At 49.7% G+C, this 24,949-nt stretch overlaps 4 protein-coding genes across 4 annotated transcripts; 2 read left to right on the top strand and 2 right to left on the bottom strand.

The window, feature by feature from the left end:
- Positions 1–142: 142 nt before the first annotated feature.
- TDRD9 (tudor domain containing 9) lies at positions 143–6,308 on the bottom strand (the record flags this gene model as incomplete). Its single annotated transcript, XM_078622866.1, is given in 20 exon segments — positions 143–196; positions 288–329; positions 404–467; positions 551–614; positions 801–963; positions 1,508–1,635; positions 1,698–1,799; positions 2,164–2,268; positions 2,387–2,444; positions 2,517–2,601; positions 2,884–3,003; positions 3,324–3,407; positions 3,485–3,540; positions 3,542–3,667; positions 3,743–3,823; positions 3,892–3,984; positions 3,986–4,006; positions 5,206–5,427; positions 5,744–5,832; positions 6,296–6,308. Coding segments are annotated over 20 exon segments (1,770 nt in total), but the record flags the coding sequence as incomplete, so codon positions are not given.
- Positions 6,309–7,871: 1,563 nt separating this feature from the next.
- RD3L (RD3 like) lies at positions 7,872–9,777 on the top strand. Its single transcript, XM_078622865.1, has 2 exons — positions 7,872–8,188; positions 9,429–9,777. Exons 1-2 carry the CDS (start codon positions 7,872–7,874, stop codon positions 9,775–9,777), a joined length of 666 nt encoding a protein of 221 aa, XP_078478991.1.
- Positions 9,778–11,356: 1,579 nt separating this feature from the next.
- Positions 11,357–20,964, bottom strand: KIF15 (kinesin family member 15). Its single transcript, XM_078622863.1, has 32 exons — positions 20,909–20,964; positions 19,833–20,019; positions 19,635–19,711; positions 19,491–19,528; positions 19,314–19,411; positions 18,982–19,161; positions 18,665–18,874; positions 18,459–18,584; positions 18,249–18,371; positions 18,049–18,187; positions 17,881–17,928; positions 17,606–17,673; positions 17,121–17,348; positions 16,848–17,025; positions 16,632–16,773; positions 16,409–16,550; positions 15,507–15,674; positions 15,309–15,437; positions 15,121–15,226; positions 14,580–14,745; positions 14,361–14,511; positions 14,205–14,290; positions 14,049–14,127; positions 13,897–13,983; positions 13,335–13,439; positions 13,115–13,237; positions 12,766–12,912; positions 12,369–12,533; positions 12,180–12,280; positions 11,719–11,851; positions 11,514–11,645; positions 11,357–11,431 (listed from the first exon to the last, which is right to left on the bottom strand). The coding sequence occupies exons 1-32, from the start codon at positions 20,962–20,964 to the stop codon at positions 11,357–11,359; spliced, it is 3,993 nt and encodes a 1,330-aa protein (XP_078478989.1).
- Positions 20,965–22,932: 1,968 nt separating this feature from the next.
- Positions 22,933–24,943, top strand: LOC144739979 (transforming acidic coiled-coil-containing protein 3-like; the record flags this gene model as incomplete). Its single annotated transcript, XM_078622867.1, is given in 11 exon segments — positions 22,933–23,097; positions 23,216–23,343; positions 23,409–23,452; positions 23,533–23,663; positions 23,698–23,796; positions 23,798–24,022; positions 24,024–24,274; positions 24,276–24,399; positions 24,626–24,686; positions 24,778–24,836; positions 24,914–24,943. Coding segments are annotated over 11 exon segments (1,317 nt in total), but the record flags the coding sequence as incomplete, so codon positions are not given.
- Positions 24,944–24,949: the final 6 nt, after the last annotated feature.

The following is a 24,949-nucleotide window of genomic DNA, read 5'->3' as shown; positions in this document are numbered from 1 at the left end:
CATGTGAAAGGAAACTGGACCAAACTTGATCCGACGTTTCAGACAACTGATTCAGACTAGAGCAAACGATCTCAGAGGTGAAAGCAGCCTCCTGTACAGTTACTCTGTGGAGTCATGTGACCCACGCGACGAGTGCCGGTACCTCCCTGATCCTCTTGATTTGGATGAAGTTCTCTTTGCCCCAGTCTTGTTCGTTCTAAGAGGAAGCGGCATCGGACACAGAGAGCAGGGTGAGCACATGAACAACTCTAACAGAAAGGAGCTGGATGTGTTTGAAGAGAATTCACCTTCTGCCTCAGCTCTCCTTTCTTTTTCAGACAGTACCACGCCTGACAGAGACACATCCCCATTTGAAAAACAGCCCCCAGGCAAACGTGCGAGTCCCTAAAACGTCCAACGTTACCTTGAAGGCATTGACGAAGGCGATGGAATCACTCGGGGTGCCCTGGGCAAAGGCCAACTTGCTTCTGGTGAATATCGACATTTAACACGCCACAGAAAAGCTGTCGGAGTGGATCTGAGCATCCACACACGGAACCAGGAGACTCACCTGTGACTGGCCAGCTGCTGCATCCACGGAGAGGCAAAGAAACTCTTGAGGGAGTGCGAGGCCGCTGAGGGTCAGAGTCACCACAGTTGGAACGTGCACGACTTTACAAAGACGGTGAACTCTTTACCACCGACGGTCCGTGTATACAGTCAGAAACGACGGTACTCCCGAGGTATACAGGCCAGTGTGTGTGTGGGGGCTGTCGGTGGTATAGGGTCCAAAACTAAAAGGGAAAAGCAGCAGGGCTCACCGATGATGAGGCTCTCGTCCAGACAACCGAAGGCGTGGCCCAGGACTATCATCTTACCAAGGTACAGGTCCACTGGGAGGTGGGCGAGCACTCGGCCCAGGAAGGTCAGCTTACCGTCCTCTTCCTGATCACTGCCATCTCCTCGCACAGAGAGCGCGCCCATCTGTCCAACAGAGGAGTCACGGCTTTTCCCTGAGGAAGCTGCTTTACTTAACCAACGAGCAGCAACTTCATAATTGACATGTAGTTCATGACGGTGGTGTTCTGGTCTGATCAGATGAAGAGGTCCGACTCATCATGAAGTGATGGTTCAACACAGTGTCCAAGAGACAAGAGTTCAGATTCATCCCTGTGACACCCATGACCGCTACATTCATGTTAGCATGGTGTCTGGTGTGAAGAAGGAGGAAACGTCCATCGGCTCCTGCACTTCACAGCCAAGTTGCTGTCATTACGGTAATGACTCACCGGCCTCTGCTCACAGAGCAAATGGGGTTACGGTAATGACAGCAACATGTCTCTTGTCAACTTTCAGGAACCGATGGAGGCTTTCTGAAAATGCAAAAATATTGTTGGATTTAAGATCTTCAGTGTCCCATTGTCGACAAACGACCATAAATTAGCAAAATGACAAAAAGGACCATGGAGCCCAAATGTTGCGATTGTTGCGTTGTTTCCTCAGAGGAGTGGTCCCTTTGTTCACTGACCTCTTTGAGCTGGAGGACAGTCCTCACTATGTTGCTGAGGTTGGGGGGTGAAAGCGCTTTGGAGAGGACAGAGCGAGGATCTCCCATGTCCAGCAGCTTCACCTTCAGCATGATACTGGCCAGCGGGGCTAGCTGAGAGCAAAGGGCACGTCAACGCCCGGTGGGCTTCAGCAGGAACAACAACAACAACACACCAGCATCTCTGGGATCATGTGGTCCGAGAGCTCATTGCTCCAGAAGGCTCTGGTAACAAGACGGTAGCAGTAGCCCTTCGACACTCTACCTGCCCGACCTGATGGAGAAAGAACATGGAGGACAGGAGGTGAACACATGGAGACGCTCCAGCTCACTCTGTGCTGGAGCTCCAGGGCAGCGTCGACAAAAAAAGTAAAAATGACAAATTCTAAATAAGAGACAATAAAAACGTCTCCAAAATTCTCTTCACACTAAAATGAAAACCACCTGAAAGAGTGACTTGTTTTTTAAAACGTCTTCTGCCAGTGGGACAAGTGATTTCTATATGAAAGTAACAAGTCTTCAAATTCGATTGAAAAGAGTGGAGATTGTCTGAAAACAAGTGTATGTGTCTTCGGACTCAGTAAGACCAATCTTCTTGGTGGGGGTTGCTGTCCTAGTCTTGGTTGTAGTGTGTGTACCTCTGCGCTGGTTGCAGTTGGTCTTGGACGCCCACGTCAGACGCAGAGACTGATAGTTGGTGTCCTGGTCACACACCAACCGCCGGGTGAGACAAAAGTCGATGACTGTACGACGACGAGAGCACAAGGAAGATTCAGACGACGACTCCACCCACTCCTGTCTGTGTTCACAACATCACAGAGGAGACGGCTGAAACGGATCCCTCACGGAGACAACCCCCACCGTATTTGACGTCTGGAACAGTCACTGAACTCTCTGCGATGTTGGTGGACAGGATGACCTGTGGCGAGAACACCGTCAGTGCAGCTGACTGTCAGCCCACGTCTGACAGGAGACCAGGGGAGGTTTGTACCTTCCTGTATCCAGGGACAGGTGACAGAAAAACCCCGTGCTGCTCCTCCAGAGTCACTGTGGAGTGAAGGGGATAAACCTGCAACCTGACAGGTGTACGAACAGGTTCAGAAAAACATCGGCCACTTAGCGTATTCTACTATTCATGTCTCCAGGCTGATTCCTTCTTGTCTCCTGTAAAGTTCGTCGTTCATTGCATGTTACCGAAAACAGTTAATTATAGTTAATTCACCCACAACGATGTGGGACAATGAAGCAGTTCCACATGTTTCAGATGTCAGTTTAGAAAAGAGTAGAAAAGTGGCAAAAGTCTTTGCACTGCTTTGTGTTCATCGTTTGAAGAACACTGGACTGTCAGACGCGCTCACCTCTTCTGGACGAGCTTGGACAGGGTTTCCTGCATGAAGCTTATCTCATGGATCCCAGGAAGGAAAACCAGGACGCTACCCCTGTCTGAAGTCACACCCACGCTGTCCTGTTCTGCTTTGCTGCACGCACGCACGCACGCACGCACGCGCACACACACACACACACACACACACACACACACACACACACACACACACACACACACACACACACACACACACACACACACACACACACACACACACACACACACACACACACACACACACACTCCTCAAATGATCTGTGTAAAATGGTGTATGGTTTTTCTGGTTTCTTTTCTCCCTGTTGGGTCTGAGAAACACTTCCTGCTCAATGACAAAAGAAACCAGCAAATAGTCCACTTGACAAAGACTACAGATTCCTATCAGTGGTCCTCTGGGGGTTCACCGTGCCTCACCTGCTGTCTCCTCCCTCCACCTCATCAAAGCTCTGGATCAGACTGATGGCCAGATTGTACATGCTGGCGGAGATGTGAAGGGTCGTCTGCGTGGCCCCGGTCTACCTGCCATGGACAAAGGACGGCGCTGTGACATCGGGAGCAGGAGGAGCCCCAGACATTCAGGTGTGCTCCGTACTGCGTTTGGAAACAGGCTCTGAAGGTCGTCCAGGTAAAAACTCCTCAATGGCGTATGGCGCCCCCTCCACCTCAAACACGTAGGCCGGGGTCATCTTACCGCAGATGGGGGTGCCGAAGTACTCGGCAAACTGTCTGCAGTTAATGGTGGCAGACATGAGGATGATCTGAAGGAGGAGAGTCCAGCAGAGAGAGGCGTCAACAGAAGGCAGGAGAACCGGAGGAGGAATGTTCGCCTTCACCTTCACATATCGAGAGTTGGAATGAAGGAACTTCCTCACAACCAGCAGAAGAAAGTCCATCTCCTCTGTGCGCTCATGGACCTTGGACAGACAGGGGTGTTGGACTGACAACCAGCTCAGACTAACTAGTACTTCTCACCTCGTCCCACGAAGATGTGGGAGAATTCCGTGAGGCACTTTGCAGAAACCAGTTTTTGCAGCAGCACTCCTGTGGTCATGTAGATGAGTCGAGTGTGTTCGGTCCGCCATCTTCTCCAGACCAACCTCGAATCCACACACACACACACACACACACACACACACACACACACACACACACACACACACACACACACACACACTCAAACATCTGGACAAAACGTGCCTTTCCACTGCTACAACTTCTACTTCTTCTACCCAGTGAATGATGATGATGAGGTGCTGGTTATGAAGCTGTAATTGGCCTGTTCCACCACTGGGTGTCGCCACATCTACCCACTGACTACACACGCACGCACGCTGGAGCTTCATAGATCAATGTATGCCAGCCTAACCCATGCCAACACCTCCAGCTTTGGTCAGACCAGAAGAATATACCAGTTAGCTGAGCAAACATTGGTGGCTCCGCCATGTCTGACCTGAGGAACATACTTTCTGGATCGTTGACTGAGCACAGAGAACTTTCCATTCACAGCGTGAGAACAGGACAGACAGAGGAAGAAAAAGCAGCAGCAGGTAAGTCTGCAGACGTTACTCAGGTTCACCCTGTAACACCAAAGGTGTCACTATTGATACAGTCGTGTTAGCATACTCTGGAGTACTGTAATTATCTGACTATTTGCTCAGAAAACATCCAACGGTTCCTGAAAGCTGACAAGTGTCCGTCGGTTCCTCTACCTGGGGAGAAGAAGGAGCTAGAAGGAGAAACCATCCATCGGTTGGAAGTGGACAGCAGCCCACGCTCCTGTCATTACGGTCATGACTCACTGGCTTCCAACAACAGAGTGAATGGGATTATCGAAATGACAGTAACAGGGCTGTTGTCAACTTCCAGGAACCGACGGATGTTTTCTCCTTCTCCTAGCTCAGGGGTGTCCAAACCACACCGCAAGGGCTGCAGGTTCTAGATGTCCCACCTGATTCAATCAGCAGCTCATTGTCGGGTCTCTGCAGAACTTCTGAACTCTGCAGAGATCCATTCAGGTTTGGAGGAGTAGGGTGACATCTAAAAGCTGCTGGACACCCCTTGTCCCAGCTCCTTCCTCACACCAGGAACCATTCCAAATTTTCTCAAAGTTGTGTAATTACGGTACTCCAAAGTATGATAGCTCGAGTGTAGCGCTGTAGGGTTCAAATCCTACCATCTGCTGCGGCTGCTTATGTCCTGTTTCCTCACTGTTCCATCAGAAACACTACAGCCAGAGCTCAGGTGTTTGTGCGCATCACACACAGAGTCCGTCATGCTTCTGTGTCAATGGACCCACCTGGTATCCCACCAGACTACCCAGAGTGCACTTCCTCTGTGCGGCGACCCAGCGAGCGATACTGCTGGCACCGATTTTGCGCGGCTGAGTGACTACAATGTTGCAGGAGGCGTTTTTCTCGTTGTAATGGTCCAGAATGTACTGTGGCAACTGGGTGGTCTTGCCACTGCCTGTGGCTCCTCGAACGATCACGACAGAGTTGTTTTCTATGAGGGAAATCAGCTGGAAGCAGACAAGTCACACACACACATACACACACACACACACACAGTTCACAAAATCAGTCCTACCATCTTTGTGAATGAAAGTCAACAACCAATCACTCTTTGTGGTTTCAGATTAAAATAAGATTAAAACATGTTTTTTGACTAGTGAATTTAACGTCTTCATCCAGCACCAAAGAAAAAACTAACTTTGTATTTTTACAGAACAAACTGTCAAAGCTTAAGTGCACAAATGTCCTGAGGACATGAAGGCTAAAACACTGGAGGACGAGGGGGAGGGAGGGAGCACTTTCAGGCCAAGGACAAGACTTTACCTCATGTCTGCTTTTGGTGATGGGCAGGCTGGGATACTCGCAGCTCGCAAGTGGAGGAGGAGGAGGAGGAGCAGTAGGAGCAGGGGTGCCTGCAGAAAACACAGGACAAACACGTCTAGGACAAACACGTGTGTCTCACACACACACACACACACACACACACACACACACAGGACTGTTCAGACTCACGTCCAGCAGGAGCTCCTTCTCTTTCACAGACAGCCGTTGGGCTGCTGTCGTCACTGAACACAAACAAACACAAAGAACATCACTTCATCACCATTCACATGATTCGTATCATTACAGACACTGGACACACAAGTCACGGGACCAGAGCAGGAACAGACGAGGTCCCTCTGTCCACTGACAACGGTGTCATTGAACCCTGTCACACCAGCACACTGGAGTGCCGTAATGACACCACTATTAGAGCTATCAGAAACCGTCTGCTGACTCCTGAGTCGGTTTTAGTCTCGACTGTTCTGTAGACTGTTCTGTTCACGTCTCCATGGAGACAAGTTCAGGTGAATCATCACTTTTCTATCTTTGGACCTTTGGTCTCCATGGGGACAAGTTCAGGTGAATCTGTAGTTTCTGGTCGTCATGGAGCCTGAATACAATCACAACAGTGTTTCTCCTGCGTGTGTCCAACCTATACGATGACATCATAGCTCCACCTCTCCTTAGCCCCATGCTAACTGGCTAACAACAACAACAATGGCGTCTGACCGTGTTGATGTGTCTGTCTGTCCGACCACATAAATGTGTGAACATAAATGTATATATAAATATAAATGTATTTCTGTGTCAGCGTTACAGCTCCACCAACAGGTCTGGAGGATGGACTACAGCGGATTCACTGGATTTGTGTGGGACACAAGCATTTCTGGAGCTGATTCCGTGTGGACGTGACCTAATGAACTTGTCACAAAGCGACAAGCATCAGACGTGCTGCCTGCTCCGCTAATCAGTCAGAGCCTGTTCTAACTTGCAACTCTCTTTGAGAGTCTTTGCCTCCTCTCATGTTACCGAGCTCGGCAGCTTCCTCTGCCCCCGCTCACCCTCAGCGATGGGAGGATTTCATCACAACAGCAGGCACAGATGCTCCACACCGAGCTGAAACACAACAAGCACACACACTCGTCCTCTCCCTTCCTTTCTCTCCACTGCACATTGTGTGCGAGTGCCGAGGCAGCCGACCCTCTAGGAAGTTGAGCGGCCTGACGGAGGGGGGGTCACAGTGTGTGACGGAGTCAGCGCCGCTTCCTCCAGCGTGTGCATGAAGTGAACAGCAGGAGGGACGATGATGAGGAAGACAAGACAGTAACAACACGAAGAGGGAGCGTGGACGACGACGTGACAGCAGCTTCGATGGCACTGTGTCCGACTGAAGGAGTGGGTCTGTCCTGGATCCGTCTCAGAGAGGTTTCAACTCAAAACAACATCGACCGAGTGAGTACGTACACAGCTTTTCTTATGTGACGACCCCTCCAATGTGTGACCTCTGACCCCACAGGACTGGGATCCAATTAGCTCTCAGAGGAAAGCTGCTAAAGATCAGATTTTCATTGTGTCTTTGAAGCTGAAACAAATCCCTGACATTCCTCGACGACAAAGCTGAATTTCCAGGTTGTTCTGTGCCAGTACAACCAGGTTTGAACTGAACAGACAAAAGCCAGCCGCACTATTTAAACCATCAATCCACCAGCTGCATTCACTGGTTCACAGGTTTCAGTGGTGAAAGCAGCTCTCAGTGTGGCACATTTATGACATCACGACACCATTTTAGTGACCGGGACATTGTTCACATGTCGAAAGGTCCTCGAGCAACTGAGGAAATACCTGACCTTATATAAGATAATATGATCCCACAAAAACCTGAACCAAAATCTGCCCTGAACTAAAAACAATCTAAAAACACAGCTGTCTGTGTCTGAAACCGACGTCCAGACCTGTGTGAAGCACCTGGAAGAACTGGGGCTCTGTGAACAAGCTCCAGCGTGTTTTGAAGATATTTCTCTTTTTAATCAGTTCTTTTGACATATGTAAGTCAGGCAGTTACCATGGTTACCCCCTCCATTCATTCTCCACCTCCCCCTGCTCCCCAGGACGGTTGACTGCTCTCATCATGCCACTGTTGAGCTGGAGGAAATGGCCACGTGGAACGGCAGCACCTGCTCCAGACGAGGCATCGTGTCAGGCGAGCGCCTCGGGAGACGCTTCCGCCCACGTGCTCATCACGGAGCTGTTGTGGCACGTGAAGGAACGCGAGCGTGTGGCCAGGGAGCTCGAGCAGGAGCAGAGGCTCGCCCACAGCGCCCTCGGCCTGCCCTCCTGTCAGAGGTACCCCAGGCTGCGGACCCTCCTCCCCACCTCAGAGCTCCACCAGCCGGAGATCCTGTGTGCTCAGTTCGCGCCAACCCACGCCGCCATCGTGCTCTCCAGGTGTTTGGACAAGAGCTCTATTTTAAAAGTTGACGAGTCATCAACTACTGTAACAACTAACAATGGCCGTTACCTCACACACAGTAATAGGCTAGCTACTAGCGTGGGAGCTAGCTATCGTTGCATGTCTCCATTTCTTTGCTCGTGTCCAGGGGGACGTTTTCCCACACTTTGGAGCTTTTGTTGCACGTTGGTGTGGCTTCTGCTGGCAGCTACTAACCCTATCAGCACATCATAGAGATGACTCACATCAGAGAGATGACTCACTACACACTAGTTCAACGTTTAGCGTAGCATTGTCCACACAACCGCCGTCACCAACGGCGCGTCAACAGCCACGTTAGTCGTAACTACTTTTGCTGTCGACTTGCCGTTGCTCCTCTAGTTTGGATGAACCAGAGCCATCCTCTGCCCTCACGTTAGCACACTGTCAACAGTGGCTGGTTGCTTCCACATCAATACACAGTCAGACAGCCAGCAAAGCAGAACAGACCCAACGGGAAAAGGATGGTTGGGGGAGGGGGGAGGACGCAAGCTGACAAGAAAGTCGGTGTATGTTACTGTCACAGAGGCAGGACAAGTAGGGTGTGAACGAGTGAAGGTGAAAAACGGCCTGTGAGGCGTGGAGAGGCAGGGTGACACTGATCTACATGTCAGCCGCAGGACAACAAAATATGTCTGCTGAGCTGAGCTGCAGATTGACGGTAAATTAAAGAAAACAACTGTAGCAGACACTTACTGATGAAGGTTTGACTGTCCTTTGATACCAACCTCATATATGAGAAACAGCTGCTGAAACAAGCATTGCATCGACTGTCTGAACATTCTGAGCTTCTTCGAAGCTGCTGAAAAGTCACCAGGACTGAACACAAGACGATGGGCCGAAGGCTTCGGTGTCAATCAGCACCGTCATCATCCTCAGAGGAACACATTTGGAAAGGCTGGCTTTCAAGCCAATCTAGTAGAATTCCAGAAACTTCTATGACAGGTTATTTGGACAGTTTGGTGCTTTTCCCTTTGTCGCCAACCTGCACAAGGTTGAGCTTGTGACCTCTTACTCCACAAGTAACATTCAATTTCGTAACAAAGGTGTCTTTGGTAAGACGGGTGCCAAATACGAGACCTGTGTGTTTCGGGCAGATCCAAAGTGTGTGATCACATCAAATTCCCATGAAAGGAAACTAAATACTGCGAATGAAAATCAGCTAATGTTACATTTTGCTCGTTGTGTCCTCCACAGGTTTCGGGAAGTTCTGGCCACTAACAACGTGATGCCCTGGGAGCTGGTGTCCGTCTTCAAGCGGGTTCTGAGGGACTTTTTGAACCAAAAGAAATGTGACAACTATGACTACAATGTCTCAGTGAGGCCACCGCAGCTCCGACCAATGGAGTCTTGGACAAGTCGCTACAAAATGAAGCAGCGCTACGTCACACCGACGGTCCCCAGCTGTAGCGAGAAGACCCAGAGGAACGAGATCCCAACAGTGTCTGGATACGTGGACCGGGTAATGCAGCGCGCCAGTTCGTTCCCAGCCAACTGGGAGTGTCCATACCACTACCAAAGTCCTGTCAGATACCAGGAGGCTTAGGACACGTCGCTGTCACACGGAACCGCGCGTTGATTGCCGGAGGCTGATGTTCAGACTCACGTACCTGTGGACATCATGAACGAGAAAAATGGTGAAACTATTCTACAGTGTTACGGCTGATAGCACTGAAGTTGGTGTATGCTCAAACATGAACTATTTGTACTACATAATATTTATCATTGTCTACTACAGCACTTTTGACAAATACAAACAAATTAGGACAGTATTAAATTATAATAACGATACTAATAATAATAATACACAGGATGGATTGTATAGGGTGGCTCTTGCTGGCAGACCCACAATAATTCCAAAACTTTACTGAATACTCTGCCGAAAACAAGCAATTTTTTCCTCCTAGCTCTAGGTTGCATTTAGCTTATACTCCTACAGACTCATATTCACTTAACTCCAGCATGGAACAATTTAATTTGCAGTGTTGTACATAGTGTTAAAGAAAGTAGAGTTAGCACATGTTCGCCAGGTGCTACTAGCATGAAGTTCAAATTAGCTTCCCCACCTGGTCTCTGCCGGCGAAGACTCCATCTTTCCCTCCAGAACCTCCTCCGTCAGGTTGATGTTCGCAAACGTTGGTCCCAGCATGAACCAGTCTGAGATCTGCTCGGCGGTGAACACTTTCTTCATGTTTGCAGGTCGGCGGCGTTTCTACACACCTGACGTAAGTGCTCAGTGCTCGGTTAATGCTAGCGAGGCTAGCTAATGCCACACGTTAAGCGCGGGCAGTTCGATTTCCCCCTGGCGGCGAGCGCAGGAACAACTACCGCGACTGTTGTCCTCAGTTAGTTACTGATGAACTAAATTCCAACATGTGAAACTTTATGGGCGTTTGGATTCTGTCAGTTACACAATAGAACTGAAAAAGTGCCTTTATTTCAGGAATAACAAGCTCAGGATTTTTCACTACACCTGCTTTTTGCAATGGGTCCCAGGTTTGGTGAGAATCCTGAGCTTGTTCATCATGAAATGAAGGAAAATGGCTGATTTATCCATTATTTTCATGTAAACTTAAATCAAACCAAATGTCTAGAGAGTTTCTCATTTCAGGATAAACACACTTAAAAATACTGGATTTTCATAAAATACGCTTCATGGAACAGGTCCCAGTTGTTGTTCAAAGAGCAGTGAAATATAAAATAATATAATCACTCTGGGTGATTTGATAATTTAATGTGATGCTCTGCTAAATTAATGAAGACTAGAAAATGTGAAGATATATTGCAACAAAAAATAAAGGTTTTATTCCAGTTTTGTTAAAAAGAAATTAAAAAGTAAAGACAGTGGATAATACATGTTCCATTGTGACAAAATGGGACCTACAGATACAACAGATGTCAACACTGGTGACAGCAGCACATTTTCACATTAAGATGCTCGGTGTTATTTTCATTTTGTCACAGGAGGGTCAGAGCAGACTTCTGCTGAGGAGGAGGATGCATTCATTCATTCGTATTTTTGTAAAAACCTTAGAAGAACTCTAAATCATTAAAACTGCAATAAAATAATAAAACCGGAGAAACAGATTTGGAAAAGAAAAGATGAACCTTTATAACAGTGAACATCACAGCATCTCCAGCGGTGAACATACAGTGTTGTCTTGGGTCATGCTGATCTCAGACCGAAGCTTCTCGTTTTCCTGTGAACCAGAGGAAAAGCACACGTATGATCAGCATGATGGTTCAGTACGTACTCACCAGGAGAACAGGAGGGATCGTTACCTCCTGAAGCCTGGTGTTCTCCTTCTTCAGCTTCACCAGATATTCAATCCTCTGCTTGTGGTTCTTATGACCGACAAGTTTTCCGTTCTCCTCTGACAGCTTGACGATCTGCTTACGGAGAACGTCGTTCTCCTACGACACATTCAGTCAGCACACTCAGATTCCACACACCTCCACCCACGTTTCAACGTCGGTCTGCTCTGACCTTGAGGAGCTTGTCGTCGTCCTGGACCCTCTGATTCAGCTCTCGCAGTTCCAGGCAGCGGTTCCTCAGCTCGGTGGTCAGCTCCTGCACACACGTCTGTGACTGGGCCAACAGCGCCTCCTGAGCCTGCAGTCTGATCCACAGAGACCGTCTGACACAAAGGAGCACATGACACCACACCACTGCTAGCGGGTTCTTACCTTCTCTGGGCGTCACTCAGCTGCTGCACCACGTTGCTCTGCTGACACACGACAAACAAACAGTAAACACACTTTTACTGTGAAAGAGAAAAACTGAAACCCGAAGAGACACAGACCTTGTCGGTTCTCTCCTCCTGCAGCTCCTTCAGAACGGACCTCTTGATGCCCTCAATCATGTCCTCACTGAAAATGGTCGAGTGTCATGACTGAAGTTACTGATGTCCTCTGTGAGCTGTTCTCAGTCAGACCAATAAACTCAACCTGTTTGTGCTTCCATCCTGACTCAGCTGCTTCTTCTTGTAATACTGGTCGAGCAAAGACTGAATCTCCACTCGGATCGTCTCTTTCTCCGTCAGCTGCGTCTGGGGGCAGGAGAACACCGACCTCAGTGACTGCTGCTCACCACACGTGACACTGCTGGGACGTCAGCTTCGCTCTTCTCCAACGTACTTTGAGCCTTTGGATCTCCTCGTTCTTGGCAGATCGCTCGGCGTTCAGCTCTGCCAAGAGAATCTCCATCGTCATCATGGAGGAGCGTCGGTTCTCCAGCTCCCTCTCCTGGCTCTCCAGGACCTGGCTCAGGTCCCTGCTGAAGCTCCCTGGGGTGCACGGTGTCTAGGAGAGCAGGAGAAACGTGAGCGTTCCAGGTCACGAGTCTTTGGCAGAGTGGGTGAAAGAATGACGCTGTCACCCGAGGTAACGCTTTGGGTGTGACTGCAGCCTCCAGGTGTTTGTTCTGGATGGTTCTCTCCATGGCCTCCTGCTGCTGCTGCACCTGGTCCCAGGGAGAAGATCGGTAGGTGCTGTTGGATGAAGGTGTTCTCACCCTGACGGGAGCTGCTGTTACCCTCTTCTGGAGGTTCTGTATCAGCAGGTCTTTCTGCACCGTTTGCTCCTGAGAGGTTTGAAGGAGGCCGTTCTGCTCGTCTAAGACCTTTGTGAGTCGCTCGACCTCCTCGGTGGCGTAGGTCACCTCCTCCTGCAGCACCTCCACCTGTTTCCCCATCGACAGAACTTTAAAGATCTACTGCACACGATCACACGACCGGTTCATTCTTCTCATCAGGTGGAAAAAATGAACTTTGATTGAATTTACTTCATGAAAAGCACATGTATCCTTCAATTGAAGATATTTCATCAGACTTATGTTTGACTTGTTGCAGTGTATAAACGACAATGAATGGAACCGATCTCACCTCGATTTTGTTGGATGCAACACTCCTTTCTAACATTTCTTTCAGGTCACAGATTTCTGCCTGAATTTGTGCGTTCTCCTGCCTGACGTCGTCCCGTTGGAGGCAGGCGGCATTGTACTTGGCCTGGAAGAGGAACAACATCGTGACCACTGAGCACAGCCAGGGGTTCACTGGAGGAGGAAGTAACAGGCCGGGGCTCATCGATCTGAGAGCCAAGTACCGTGAGGTCTCTGATGTCTCCAGAGAGATGAGTGATGGTCTGGTCCTTCTGGCTCAGATCGCTGCGGAGGTCTCTGGTTTGGTTGATCAGGTCGAGAACCACATCCTGCCAAACACAAGACGTCAGACCAACGTAAACAGTGTTTGTAATACAACCTCCAGGCCTGTAGGTGGAGCTGCCACAGAAATACGTCATCACTGAGAAGACGACATGGAACAGTAGATGGAAACAAACACAGGAAGAAGATGAACAGAGCCAGGAGACGAACATACATCACATTCAACAGTGTCAGACGCCATTGTTGTTGTTGTTAGCCAGTTAGTATGAGGCTAAGGAGAGGTGGAGCTATGATGCCATCGTATAGGTTGGACACACGCAGGAGAAACGCTGTTGTGATCGTATCATATTCAGGCTCCATGACGACCAAAAACTACTGATTCACCTGAACGGATCTCCATGACGACCAAAAACTACTGATTCACCTGAACTCATCTCCATGGAGACCAAAGGTCCAGAACATAGAAAACTGCTGATTCACCTGAACTCGTGGCCTTAGACTTACTTTGTCCTGTTCAATCTTCTGCTCCAGTCCTCGTATGACCTCCCCAGCGGCTGTTACACTCTGCTCAGCGTTCATCAGTTTGGAACCCTGGAGGAACATGAGCGGTTCAGACTGTGAAGCTGTGAGGGGACAACGTGTTTGAGAGGACAGACCTGTTGTTCACTTTGAGCCACCAGGTGTGACACTTGTTTCCTAAGTTGTGTGTTCTCCTCCACAGTTTCAGTCAGCTCTCTGGAAGCACACTCAAGCCCCGGTGTTAGTTTTGCTCTGACAAACACTGACACATGATCAACTCTGTAAGAACTCACTTGGATGTACTTTCTTTGCTCTCTCTCAGCTGGGACGTGAGGGTGCTGGTGTGCTCCTGCTCGGCTTCCAGAGAGCTCCTCAGATCCTTCAGAGAGACAGAGCATGAGTAGAATGCCGAGTGAAGACCGGACAGCCTCGGCGTTGGCTCCACTGACCGTGATCTGAGCCCTGAGCTGGTCCACCTGCTGCAGCCCGTCCTGCAGCTGCCGTCGGGCCTGGTCAGCGTCGAACCGGGCCTCGGCCTGCAGCTGGTCGAAGGAATCCTGCAGCGTGCGATGCTGCTCCAGAAGCTGCTCCCACTCCAGCCTGCATCGACGACATGTTTTAGTCCAGGCCTCCCATGGAGCCGGCGCGGACCAGTCTCGTCTGCTTACTGGACTTTGTCGAGCTGCAGCTGTGTGCCGATCAGACTGTTGGACAGTTGGAGCAGCTCCCTCTGCTGCTCCGTGTGGCCGTCGCTCAGCTCCTTTTTCACCACCGCCAGCTCCTTGTCTGACGACTGCAGCACCAGGCGCAGATCCCCCACCTCACTTCTCAAAACTGAGAGATAGAATAAAATATACACACAAGATATGGAGAGCAGTCACAACACTGCAAAAACTGATTATTGCCCAGAATATCTGTCTTATTTTAATCAAAATGTCTCATTTTAGTACAAGATTTCTCTTCTCACGTGTTTCAAGGAAATTTTCACAAAAATCTGCCTTTTTTGGCTTCAAATAAGAAAAAACTGTTGTTCCACTGGCAGATTTCTCTACCAGCAGATTTCTCTATCTATTTGAAGTGAAAATTTGCCTGAAACAAGTGAAGATGCCTATCAACCAGTTACTTTTTCAGTTGACGTGTCTTTCAAGAGATTTTTAGAACATTTTGATTAGAAATATGACAAATATTAGTACTGTTGAGATCTGGCACCTTCTGCCGTTTCCTGCTCGGCCTGAAGGTTCTGCTGCAGGCTGCTGATCCGTTCCTGTTGGCTGAGCTGATCTTTGCTCCTGCTTGCGCGCTCGGTGGACAGTTGCTGCATTGGGGAAAGGGCCAGCGTGTTATTTCCACACATCCCATCGTGTCGATCTAACTGGGGTAAAGACGTTGGATCGCACCTCATCCTTGCGGTCAGATTCTTGTGATATCACAGCAAGCTGCTCCTCCAGCTGTGCGATTTGCTGCAGGAGTTTGCTGTTCTTCAGCTCCTCCTCACCCAGCAGCGCCTGGGCGCGACTCGCCTGCTCCTGAGGGCCAAGTCCTTGTGGTCACGGACAGGAAATGCATTCAGATGTGCGTTTGAGGCGTGACTGTACCTGCACTTGGCGCAGCTCTTCGGTCAGAGCCATCTCAGTCATGTCCGCGGGAGGCTGCTCAGCCCAGATGTCGTCCTCCTCGCCGTCGGTGTCATTCAAATGGTCGGGGCTGGAAAGGGGCACGAGACGGGAGCGCAGGTTGTACGCTTTGGTGGGCGTGGTGAGAATCTGATGTCAGACATGTTTGAAAGAGGAATATTCACTTCAACTGAGTGTGACGGGAGCAGAAAGCACAGATGTGAAGTAAAACCCGCCTTACTCAGAGTTTCCCCATCTGTGTTGTATTTGTGCAACAATCCTGAGTGAGCAGTAGGAGGCGCTGGCAGACCACTCAGACAGTGGTCTGCGCACACTCAACTTTGCCTGCACACTCACTCAAGATGGCGACTCAGTGTTACAATAGAACAGAATAGAAAAATGCCAGAAAATCTACCAATGAAAAGAGGGATTTGATGACTTCCAGCCACCGGACATGACAGAGGTAACGGGTGAAAAGGAGAACTCAGCAGTCTTTGACTCCACACATCAGTTTTTCTCTTCCAACAATGGATTTTTCTAGCGTTGTGATTGGAGGTGAAACCAATCAGAGTTACCTTTTCCAATTTTCTGATTGGCTGATTTTGTGGCACGTTTGTAACACTGAGTCGCCAGATGGAGTGTGTGTGTGTGTGTGTGTGTGTGTCTGAGTGAGCGTGCAGCGGTCTGCCAGCGTCTCCTACTGCTCACTCAGGATTGCTGCACAAATACATACAACGCCCTCCTGAGGAGGTGGGGGGGTACTGACGATGTGAGGACAGATCCCAAAAATCACCGTTCTCAGACTGGCGGTATCGATAGGTGTGAGGACCTGAACAGTCCCAAACCACTTCAACCACTTCCACCACGTCTGAACATCGTCTCACCTTTATGGTTTCCACATGAATCCGATTCAGCTCTGACACTTCCTGCTTTTTGTACGTGTTTGTGGCCTCCAGAATCTTCTCCAGATGCTTGTTGGACTTGTCCAGGTATCGTTTGTCCGACTCCAACTGAGACATCTGTCTCCTGGGACACGACACGTCAAAAACGTCAAAAACGGTCACTTTTGGTTTGGGGCTGGTCGTGTTGAAGAATGTCCGCCCTCACTTGGTGACCTCTCTGTACTCCTCAAAGGCCTGGAGAGCTGCCGTGAGGTCCGACTGCTTCTGAAGCAGCTGAGCCTTCAGCTTCTCCGTCACAGCAGCAGAGACAGAATCCGTGGTGGCTGCAGCAGCAGCGGCCGTTGGACCTGAGGAGCGACAGGTTTGACAGTGGAGACGTGGCCATCGCTGGTTCTCCTGCTGACGGTTGGCGTCGTCTTACCCTCCGTCAGCTGCTCCGTCTCCACAGCTCTGTGGAAAGCCTCCTCCAGCTCAGCAGTCAGCTGGGTCACAGCCTCCTCCGCCTGCACCACCGACTCCAGCGAGCGAAGCTGATTGTTTTCCTCTCTGAGGCTGAAGTTCTCCACGGCGTATCGAGTCATCTTTGGGTGATGTTCAACCTTGAAAAGGGCAAACGAGAACTTTGCGTGTCCAGTGAACACGAACGGACACATGAGGTGGACACACGTGGTCTGGCAGATGGTGGTCTCTTTACCTGATCTTTTAAAATCGTGATCTCCTCTTTCAGCTGGTCGATGTAAGACTCGGTGTCTGACTCGGTGTCTGACTCGGTGTCTGAGCGGGAACTCTGTCCCGCCTTCAGTTTCTTCTCCAGGCGACAGATGTGGTCCTCTCGGAACTTGACAATCATGCGACTGGAGTGGATAAACTTTTCTTTCTGCGCCCAGGCCTCCTCCAGCTGAGAGAGCTTCTTCAGCAGCACCTGAGCAGGTTCAGGTTTATTCAGGTTTGTCCCAAAAGGGCAAGTGAGTTTGCAGCAAATACAATACGAAGAGTAAAACAAGAAAAGAAGACAGGGAGCTGCAGGTACGTTTAAAGTACAACGTACAATAGCAAGTTTAAAGTGCCTCATCATAATGTAAAGTACTCCAAGGGCAAAGGCTGTTCAAGCCTCAGCAAACCTAAAACAACTCAGAATAACCAGAAACCGTTATACAGTTCATGAAAACACTTCTGTACCTTCTTCTCCTCTTCTCGCCTCCTCCACAGACGAACAGCAGCTATGAACCGTTCCTTAAATGAGACATCTGTGGATTGGTCTGGACCAGAACACAAATGCTTTTAGGTGAGAATCATTCAAAGGCTGGGGCTTTCCTACGTGTGCTATGGGAACGTTATGGGTGAAAGTACAGAGCACCTGAGGAGGGCTCTGGAGATAGAGACCCCTGTCTCACCAAGACTATGCTTATTGGGTGACCACCCACAAATAATGGGCGTGTGCTAGTGACAACAACAGGACATGGGTGGGGGAGGTGGTTCAACTGGGACTGAATATCCACCGTCTTTGGGTGTGTGGATGAGTCTGTATTAAGGTAGCAGACTCCACTGTGACCCCTCCACTGACATGTCTGCTGTTTGTGCTGTGTTGTTCCTATATGAACATGTGTTCTCACTCGTGGGGAGTTCCGGTCCTCCCGGTGTCACATCCCTGCCGTAGTCCACCGTCTGAGACGCCAGCACCTGGGCGAGCTGCTCCTTCAGCTTCTTCACCTCAGCCTGCAGCTGTCTCACGTTCCCCTGCGTGTCTTCATTGATAACGGCCTGAGGGGACAGACGGAGTTACAACTCAGACATTTGACCCTGTGACCTCAAACACACACACCTTATTCTTGATTAACTTCGCCCTTTGGGCAAACTGCAGCGTGGACAAGGTTTCTCCGAAACATTTCGATCCAGGGTGAACGTTTGCTATGATGTAGGTCTTGGCATTTCCTCCAAGAGAGTCCTGACATAGAACCAGAGGGATGAGGAGATGTTTCACTGGAGCAGGTGTCAGTTCAAAGTGCAGCGGTGAGTGAACGCTGCCACTCACCCGCAGCAGGAAAGTGAGTTTAGAGTCCCTGTAGCAGATGTGTCGGTTCTTCCCGTTGGACACGTCCACCAGCGCCATGATCACCTGCCCCAGGCACATGAGGGAGCGATTGATGCTGCTGGCTTCCTGGAAGACAAGCAGCAGCTGTCAGCAGAGACAACAGCCCCCCCCCCCCACACACACACAGTGACGACAGAAGCCTTCACCTTGAGTCTGGAGCCTTCTGTGTGCGTGTCCCTCTGCCTCTCAGACCCCGCCAGGTCCACCAGGTTCAACTGAGACATTCGAATGTTCACCACTTCACTGATGGCCTCTTTGGACTCCAGAGTCATGGTGAACACAGCGTGAGATCTTGAAGACTCGCGGTTCATGGAGGTGGAGGCCACTCTGCGATTGCGCCAGCCCATAGAAAGCACCTGAACGATTTCAAACAGCCTTTATCCAATGACATGGAATCATCATCAGTTCAATGAATAACACACTTCCTACAATGATGAACAAAAAAACCCCAACTGATTCCTACCTGGTAGGCTTCAGCTGCTGAGGTAACACACTTCTCCACAGCTCCTTCAACAAACACACCCTTCTTAATGTTCTCCCGCAGAAACAGGCTGGCTGAGGCCGCGTCCAGGAGGTCGTAGATTTGTTCATTGTAGATCTCAATGAACGAACACTTACAAAGGAAACTTTTGGACGGAGAAGACTTCAAAAGAAAGGCAAGGAAAGAAAGTAGCAAAAATACACATCATCATGTGTTGTGTCATGAAGTCATTCATCACTCCAACACCACCACCTGGCAACACTAACAAACCATGGCTGACATCATTTCCATGGTGATGAAACAGCACGACTCACCCGTTCCACCTCTCTGTTGATGAGGAAAAACAGGTATTCAAAACTGCGAGGAATAACCCCCCGCAGTTCATCCGTGAAGTTATCCAACTCCGATGGCCCTGGCATCAGACAGCAACACATCATGACATGGATCCCTCCGTCTCCAGAGGGAGCAGAGCACAGAAATTCTCTTCTTACCAAGCATGGTGAATGTTTTTCCTGAGCCTGTCTGTCCGCTGCACAAGCAAGACGGGAGGGAACAATAAGCAGTAAGTAGCAGCATTCATTCTGCAAACCATTACTGATTCCACAATCTGCAGGAACAAAATGAAAAACACTTACTACGCAAAAATAGTGCCGTTGTACCCATTCATGCAAGACTCAACAATGTTCTTGGCCACACTAGAGAATACAGAGTCCTGTTGGAGACAAAACACACATGAGTCAGATTATTGTCTAAGACTGACAGATTCTTGGACTTCTTTTTCCATTTTCGGTGGTACAGTCTGTGATCATCTGTGAAGACTGTTCCCTCCAAACCTGTGAGGTGTCCATGTTGGCCACATGATCGTAGGTGAAGGTTCGTGGTTCTGGTTTTGACAGCAGACGGATCGTGTTCGGTGACGTGACTGTGAGACACATACTCTGGTCTCCATCGGTGGTCAGCCCGGTGCCCTGGGTCAGAGGTCGCACTCGCACAAAAACTTTGATAGAATCGCTGTCGCCACTGTGAAACCATAAAACAGCGTTAACACAGAAAATGACTGTTCATCTGGAGAGAGTCCAACGCCAGCAGGAGGTAAAAGGCCGCATAGCTGGTTGTAAAGGGCTCATCCATGAGGACCTGTGAGCAGTCCCAGCATGCAGCCAGCAAACATCCTTTCTAGCTGTGAGTCAGCTAAGACAAAAGTAGTATTTAGCCATGAATCAGGCTAAAGCTGTTTGTATTTGAGTGTGTGCTGATGGTACATCACCTGGCAACAAGTTGGGTTGAATCGCTGGTTCCTGTTGACAAAATTACAACATTGTTGAGATGCCTGTGTTGATGTTAACGTTGACTGTCTGAGTGACGCTGACCACCGTTAACTAAAAACTCAACTAACCACCGAGCTGCAGCTAAGGAGATCCTCACGCTGTTCTAAAATCATACACATTGATCAAAGAAGTTCCCCAGATAATCGACGAGAGGCTGAGACTGTTTAGTCATGTCCGCCATTGTACGAGAAAAACTAAAAAAGCAGCAACTGGAGTATATTTAGATGACGAAGACATGAAAATATATATTCGGTGGAAAAAATGGTACCTTTTCCAATCGAACTCATTGTTGACAAAGAAATATGGGCTTTAACACTGCAAAATTCAAATCCTTCACATCACGTCGAGCGACGAGAGTGGAAGAACGCTGACTGTGTTTACATCCGTCAAAATTGGCGGGCTGGTCGTCTTCATCTTCTTCTTCGGGTTCTTCGTACCCGGATGTTGGTCACAGGGCGCCACACCGTCTCCTGCAGGACACAACTATGATTTGCCCAACTGATGGTTTTCTTGCTTCTTACGTGAAGTACCTGTAGTAACTCTCCTGGACTCCTGGTCTCTCATCTGTTTCAAAAACTCACCTGTGGTTTAAATCCGAGGACGGAGGGAACAATGGTTCCTGTTGTTTTCCGATCATCCCTCCCTGTCTCTCACCATCTGCCTTCACCTCCTATCACTCCTTCAAATTTTCAAGGATGTATTTACCACTATTGTTCTTTCCACTGGAGCTGACTTTGCTTTGTCATCATAATGATTTGAAACATTGTTGAAACAGAAGAGAAACCAGCCTCGACCTCTCATGTCCATGAGAGCGAGATTGTGCTTTGTTTTATGACGCTTCAAAGTTTGAACGTTTCAAATGATTATGATCAATACAGGGCATTTTATTTGAGTCGGACTGTCGTTAATTCTCTCCACTATATTTAAATGACAATGTTTGCCACAATGTCTGTCTTTTAAAAAGAAAATGAACTGACAGAGAAGTTGGAGCCCATGTAAGAGCAATCACTGGAGCTTTTATTCAGTCTGTTAAATTAACGTTAGGATTCACTAAACAGTTCATTGTCCTTTTAGATTCTGTATAACACTGAGATATTCATTGGGTCACATGAGAAACCAGTTGCGATTGTGGTCAAAACGACTGATCGGGATATGTGATGGTTACAGTTGTCAGCAGCTGACCAGATATTTGTTTTGTAAATGATCTGATTGTTTGTCCGAACGACACCAGACACTACTGGTGATACAAGTACGTTCCCTCACTGACACCGTCTTTGGTAGGAAAAGAGCATCATGAGTTGAACAAACAACAACATACTCGAGGCTGTTAAACTGAGAGAGACCCCCAGTTTTACATCCCACTTCGCTTTTCTCACGCAGTCTGTGACGTGGATGGGACTCGAGGTTCTTCGGTTCACACAGTTTGGAGAGATTCGATTCACGTTGGTGCTGCTTTTCACAGGAAGATGAATTTTCTTGCCTGACTTTTTCATCTTTGAATCTCGTGCTCGCGAGCCGAGTGGGTGGTCCTAACAGTCCCGGTGCTTTACGTGATTGGCTGCTCGCATGCGGTTTGAATATTTCCAGCGACCTCATTGGTTCCTTCAAGACTTTAAATTCCAAACGGTTGTCACCGCGGAGACAGGAGAGGGGCTTTCAAAAAAAGCAGATCACTTCACAGCAACCACTCTGCTGGCGTTTATGTTGAAGTAAACGTGTCACATCCGACAGCTTCTGTGTTTATTTTGAGGTAGGTGCTGCATTCTGCCGTGAACAGCCCGTTTTTCCAGAGGTTCCTTGTTCCTCGTGTTCGCTGTTAGCCGCCGTTAGCCGCCGGTTGCTAGCTGAGCTCCTCGGTCAGTCAAAGCTAACGTTAAATAAGCTAACCGACCCGTTACTCCTTCGTTTACATTTAGAAATCAACACGAGTGTCAGTATTTGTTTACTGTTTGTTGTTTGGCTGACTTCTCTCGGACCGCGGTGAAGTTCAGTGTCCGCCGGGACAAAGACGGCGACGGTCGGCTGAAATCATCATCGAGCTTCCAAGAAGTTCAAACCTCTGACTCTAACTAGTACAATGTTGTGCGTGTGCCTCCATATCAGCAAATGCAGCCGTCATGCGACTGACCCGGATTTTTCCAGCATCCGATCCAACTAAAACTAACGTCCCACTCCACCTGTGCCAGATTCAGAGAATCCAGTTGAAACTCAGCAGACATTTGTCAGCCTGAAGACATTTCATTACTAATGTCCAGGGTTCTGTTTTTCATCAAACTAGTCAATAACACACACGGCTGGGGTGTCGTCACTTTTTGCATAAAATGACTTGTCATTTTTAATGTATCTGTCATTTCATTGTAAAGCACTTTCAGCTGCATGTGTGTATGGAAGGTGCTATACAGACAGTTTGTCTTTATTATTGTAGCTTCTGGAGTTATCTTGGACCTGAAACGCATCAATCTGTTGCTTTTCCATTGTGTTTGTTTCTGTGTGTGAACTCGTTTTTACTCACATCAGCAAAACGTCACATGTGACTTATCAGCTGCATGCAGCCTCTCGGTGGACTCCTCCCCCAGCGTTCCTGCTGTTTGTCTGTTTACACAGGATGAGCTCAGTTGAGGTGAACGATGAGAACCGTGGCGTCTTCCCCGGAGGAAAGTACAGCAGCTCCGGAGAGGATATTTTTGCCCTGGACCAGCCGACCGGGCGACCCTCCATCCTGCGCCAGAGCGAGAACCTGCCCAGCAAGACTGTTCCAAAGGGGATGAAGGTACAACGTCGGGTCCTGGTCGATGAACTCATCACACTCACACAGCGGGTCGACAAGCACGTCTGTGGGCCGACATCGTTTGTACTTCAGTCCTGTACACTGACGTGTGTGTGTGTAGGTTTGTTTTCAGACACCGAGAAGAGACCCTGCCACAAAAAGAATCCTGTCGCCCACACAAACTGCCAAGATGACGAGTGTGGACGAGTGCACACGAGCCATGGAGTCGTTGAATCTGGAGAAGACAAAGTAAATCCTCACACACGCTGCGACGGGCCTGACGATCTGTGACGTTAACGTTTTGTTCTTTGCAGCACTCAGTCACCAGATCCTCCTGTGCAGACGGTGCCCACACACGGTAACTCATCCAGCATCACTCGTCTGTTTCCATGGTTTCTGCACAAACCTTTCTCAAACGTCCTGACTCGTCTCCTGCAGAGGTTTCCTCCTGCCCCGATGACGACCTGCCCGTACCAAGCAAAGGATGTTATCAGCTGGATTTTGACAAACTGGACAGCATGAATCCGTTCCAGGGCTCCAATCTAGTGGCGCTCTCGCCATCGAGACCCGTCGTCGAACGGGCAGAACGACACGTCGGAGGAGCCGGCGACAGTCGGACCGGTACTGGACGAGACACTTCCCTTCACCGTTTCCTTGGAGAACTCTCTGGCTGACGTGGGCTCCGTCGACAGCAGCGTGGGTGACGGTGGTCAGACCCCCGGCGGCCGTCGAGGACGGCTCCCGCCCAGCGACGCCCACCAACATCTGGTCACATGTGGAGGAAACCAAAGCCTCAGCCGAGTCCGAGCCGCCCCCACCCAAAGGTGCCTTTCAGCTGGACAACATGGATGGAATCGACCCGTTCCAGACCGGCGGCTTGAAGATCCACAACTCTCCCGTCCAGGGGAGAATGGTGCCGGATGCCGCCCCCCCCGGCAGAGCAGCACATCCCTTCACCGGCGGCCCCGGTTGTGGAGGTGAAACCTGTGGCGGTGGTCGCCCCCGCGTCCTTCGACGAGTCTGACCGACAGCCGGTCAAACTGGAGTTCAACTTTGACGACGGCAGCGAGGTGAAGGTGAAACCGCCGCCCAGGAAACTGGGCAAACGACCGGCGGCGCCGAAACCCAAAGAGAGGACGTCTGCGTGTGACGTCAAACAACCGACCGACGCGCCACAGCCTCCGGTTGGCGCCGGGCGTTCCCAAAGGGACGTACTCGTTTGATGTGGACAAGTTCGACGACCCCAACTTCGACCCGTTCGGCACCAATTCAGGAATGATCAACTCTCCTCCAAGGCGGAGCCCGGTCCCAGTGGATCGGCCCGCTGAGAAGATGGAGGCTGCTGCTGCGGCGTCACCTCCACGGTACGTGAACGCGTTCACGAGCTCACAAACAACCAACCTCCTCACGTCGTGTCTTTCCCTGCAGCTCTGACCGAGGAGCCTCCACCGCACAGAGACAGGTACGACGACGACCGTTCTTCACGTTCACCTGAACCCGTTTCACTCAAACATGTCTGGTGGCTCCACAGAACGCTGAGTCAGCCGCCAACATGGACTCCCAGCCTGAAGTGGCGGCGCCGTCAGACTCGAGTGAGGAGTTTGTTCCCGGCACCACGTGTGAGTAGCCGCTGGTCGACCGCGTTGGGTCAAAGTTCACGCTGACGTTGTCGTCTGTCTCCAGTTCTGGCCAACGACTTTCAAGGACAGATCGACTACCTGGAGCAGTTTGGCTCCTGCAGCGTGAGTCCTCCTCCTGTGGTCGTGTCAGACCCCCCCCCACCACCCCCGATGTCTGATGTCACCTGTCGTTTCAGCAGTTCAAGGAGTCGGCACTGCGCAAACAGTCTCTGTAC

The sequence above is a fragment of the Lampetra planeri genome, unplaced genomic scaffold (genome assembly GCF_965212315.1).
Source record: "Lampetra planeri unplaced genomic scaffold, kcLamPlan1.2.h2 scaffold_1823, whole genome shotgun sequence".
Classification (NCBI taxonomy): Eukaryota; Metazoa; Chordata; class Hyperoartia; order Petromyzontiformes; family Petromyzontidae; genus Lampetra; species Lampetra planeri.
Note: the sequence above shows the minus strand (reverse complement) of the source record. Positions and strands in the feature narration are given on the sequence as shown.